This window comes from Sarcophilus harrisii, chromosome 2, assembly GCF_902635505.1.
Source record: "Sarcophilus harrisii chromosome 2, mSarHar1.11, whole genome shotgun sequence".
Taxonomy (NCBI): Eukaryota; Metazoa; Chordata; class Mammalia; order Dasyuromorphia; family Dasyuridae; genus Sarcophilus; species Sarcophilus harrisii.
The window spans coordinates 492,914,928-492,919,048 of record NC_045427.1 but is presented as its reverse complement, the minus strand read 5'-3'; the positions used below and the strand labels follow the sequence as shown (position 1 = coordinate 492,919,048).

Here is a 4,121-nt window from a genome sequence, read left to right as displayed (position 1 = left end):
GAAGGAAATTGCCAAAGACATCAGAAAATAGGCCCAAGTCCCATTCCAGACCTGGTCCCCACCATTTTATACCTATGGTCTTGGTCTGGAGGCAGCTGGTGGAAAGAGCCTTTGGTTGCTGCTGATAGCTTTAAGTGGAGTCATACTACTCCCTGTCTGTCTCTCCTTTGTGATACAGCTTATAACAAGGGTAGTGCCAGGATGGTAAAGATTGAACACCCTGGAGGGGGAAGTCCCCTTGGAGTTGGAGTATTAAAAGAACCCCAGGAGAGAATAAGGACAAACAAGGTCCAGAGGGACTGGAAACTGAGAACAAGAGGATTGAGGAAATGTATCAGAAATGGTGTGAGAAGTCTTCAAAGGTTAGTAAAGGAGGGATTGAATAGGATAAACTGAAGATCTCTCCGAAGAATATGGCCTTAACCTATGCTCTAATTGTGACATGAGACTTTGCAATAACTTGAGCTATAGTTAAAGACTGCAGATGTTTGATTATCTCAGATAAAGATTTCTCTCCTGTTCCCTCCCCACTCCCCTTATTTAGCATAGTCTTCCTTCACTGCGAACATGGCATATTAGTAAAAACTTCACTTAGTGTACTCATCGTCCATTACCTGATGTGGGGGAAGGACTCAAAGACACAAATATTTTGGAGAACTGTGACTCAAAGATATCATTGTTCACCCTCTGTGGGACAACTGTGAGAGTGTGTTTCCATAGATAAAGTCAATGGCTTCCTTTTCAGACCCTCAGCTGAACTATCCACAGACATCTTTGGTCTCAGCCCACTTCCTCTCCTGGTTTCTGTTGGAAACAGCAGCAAGTATCTCATCTCTTCTTGTCTGCTGAGGTTTTTGTACAGCTTCCTCATCATATGTCTTACTGTGGCTCATCCAGAGCACAGAAATACACGGAGGAATCCTCCAGCTTTAAGTCAGAGATCTTTAGACTGATGGAGCTGTCTGCTCTCTGGAAGTTCACAGAATATCGTTCTTGTCTTGCATTCTTTGTGCTGTAAGAATCCTGATAAATTAGGAAAATCATTTCCCCACTAGGAGACTGTTTGTACCAGTGCAAATAATAAGCAGTGGCACTGGTGGAATACTTGCAGTTGAGAGTTACAGCCTTCCCCTCCTGCATAGATATCACTGATGGGGTCTGAGTGACTGTCTCTGCCGTACCAGGTCCTGTGGAGAAGTATGCAAAATGAGCATGGAGAGATTCCTAACATAATTCAAAGCATTAGCAGACAACCACTAAGCAAGAACAACTGGAATCTAGTATTTATCCCTCCTGACCTCATCAGCCCCACCAATTTTCCATCCTGACCAATTTTCCATCCCTTCATTCCCCTACACCCAAAAAGTGATTCAGTTCTCCTCTTGCTAACTTTTCTTACCAAGGTAGGTGAGGGCTGTGAGTGCCCACAGAAGGTTGGGGAGTGACATGCTAGTGATCCTTCCCTCAGTGTAAAGTAATTTATTCTGCACTGAAGCCTGGGGCACAGTCCTGCTCACAGTGTCAATTAAAGATTCTACTAGTGCTGCCCCAGAATAGGAAATAGAGTGAGAGGTTGGCAGCCAATCATGAAGCACCTTCTCCCCGTTTATCTATTTCTATCCCCACCCCTCCCTTTCCCATCAAGGAACAAGCCTCTGGCTGCACTTTTAATTGAATTAGAAAAGAAAAGCTGTTCAAACCTTACTTTGTCCTTGGTATGAAAGAAGGAAGAGGGAGGAGGAAGCTGACAAAGCCATTTAAATGAAAAAAGATTCATTCCTATGACTGAGATGATAGAAGGGGACACAAACAAAGCCCAGATACAAATGGAGGGAGGAAGCACCTTGGGATCACATTGTTCTATCATTTGGCTCTTTGACTTTTCTTTTTAGAAAATGTAGTTTGTTCTTCACAGTCAGATGAAAAATTGCTTCAAATCACTAAAAATTAAGAAAATGTAGATCAAAATAGCTCACGTAGCAAATTGCAAAAATGATAAAAGATATAAAAATAATTAATATTGAAGGGGCTGTGGAAAGACAAATATACTAATTTAACCCCTGGTGAAATTGTAAATTGGTCCCCTATGCTGGAAAATAAAAAGGAATAATTCTAAGAAAATCATTCAAATATCTATACCTAGAAATTCTTCCACTAAATACACAGACCAAGGAGCTAACTCCCCTTCCCTATCAAAAAAAAAAAAAAAGAAAGATAATGTGCATTGAAAACTAATCCTAGCTGTACTTTGTTTAAGGTCTTGGGGGATAGGAGGCAGGGGAATGTAACAAAGAACTAGAAAGAAAGTAGATAATTATCTATTTGGGAATGGTTAAATAAATTGTGGTATACAAATGTAATGGGATACTACTATGCAATATGAAAAGATGAATAGGAAAAATATAGAGAATGATATTATAAGTTGCAAAGTGAACTCCACAGACTCACTGATAATATAGGAAAGATTTATTTTACATTCTTGCAAAAATTGGTGCTTAGGTTAGTAGAAACACCTTTGAAACTCCAAAGTCAGTGTTTTATTTCCTATCCTGAAGCATAAGTCCCTCCCTGATTCCCCATTAATTGGATATTAAAGAAGCTAGATGACCTGAATCTCCACCCCTCATTGCATAGCCAATATCTGTCCCCAAGAAGCTTACATCCTTTTGGGAGACGATAACTAACCTCCATCCTTGATTATTCTTTGATATCCTTGTGGGTTTCAATTTTCTAATTTAAGCCTCATTTCTCCAATCCAACTCTCATAACTGTGAAAACCAAATAAATGCCCATCCATTTCTCACAATAGGAAAACTCATATAAACTGATGAAGAATGAGGTAAACAGAAACAGGAGAGCAATATAGCCAATGACTAGCTAATAAAAACAGAAAGAACAGAAAAACAAAGTCAACCAGTGTTTAATTATAATTGCCATATTTGCCCATAAAAGGGTGGAGAAAACATACTTCCCTCCCTTCAATTCCGAGGTGGAGAAATATGCATTGTAAGATGTCCAAGTGTTAATGTTTATTGTTTTTGCAGAAATATTTTTTTAAAATCTTTTTTATTCCTTTGTTCAATAGAGAAGGCAGGAAAAAAATGAATATGTTTGGAAATTAATATGATATTGTGAGAATTAGATGATAATTTAATTTCCACAAAGTTATTAAAAATTGAATTGGAGAAAGAATAGAAATTAGAAAATTGAAATCCAAGAACTGGGAGACCCATAATGATGTCAAAGAATGGAATCATGGGTCAAGGTTTTAGATTTGAATTCTGGACTTTACCCCCTTCCCCTCCTCAGGTAATAGTCTTTCAAAACAAAATAAGAATATAAACTTCTTGGGGCCAGGAACTGGCTAGGTAATGAGGGGTAGAGATTCACATCCTATTACCCAATTAATGTAATACCCAATTAATGAGGTATCTGGGTAAGGACTTGCATTTCTGCCTTTGCTGGTTCAAAAATGTGTCTGCTAACCTAGGCACCCATTCATGCAAGAATATAAAACAAACTCTTTCCTACATTCATCAACAAGTCAGTGGAATTCTTGGTAAGATCTTTTGGTTCTTACAATATATAAAATTTTAAAGTATCCATTTTTTTAAAAATGTAAATAAAAAAATACAGTTTAGGATAATAGCAGTTTTTGATTACCTTTGATAAGGAGAACCAGAGGGATATCAGGTGACAGCTAGGCAAACTTAGATTAAGTTGATTCAAAATATTCTGGATTCAAATTCTAATTATTTGCTAGCTGGGTTCCTCTTTTTAATTTAAGCGTATCTCTGAACCACATCCTTAAAAATGGACATGGACAATCTGTACTACATATATAATAAGACTATTTTGAGGATTATGTATCTAAAAACATTTTATTAAACAGGTTATTAGCACCTTTCTGTTAAGAGTCTGACAGAGGTTCTTAGTTTCACTCATGTATTTTAGTTAGGAAGCAAAGGATAGGAATTATTGCCCCCTTTTTACAGGCAGATAAATGAAAGCATTCAGAAAATAAAATCCAGTATTATCCAGAAAGACAGCATAATTTTTACACTAGAATGTGTCATCTTTATATTTGTGAGCTTTCATTGCTCTAAGACTCATCATATAGG

General features: G+C 37.6%; 1 gene segment (V, D, J or C); it reads right to left on the bottom strand.

Moving 5' to 3' along the window:
* Window positions 1-879: 879 nt before the first annotated feature.
* On the bottom strand, window positions 880-1,511 carry LOC116421019. The segment is given in 2 exon segments: window positions 880-1,187; window positions 1,400-1,511. Coding segments are annotated over 2 exon segments (357 nt in total).
* Window positions 1,512-4,121: the final 2,610 nt, after the last annotated feature.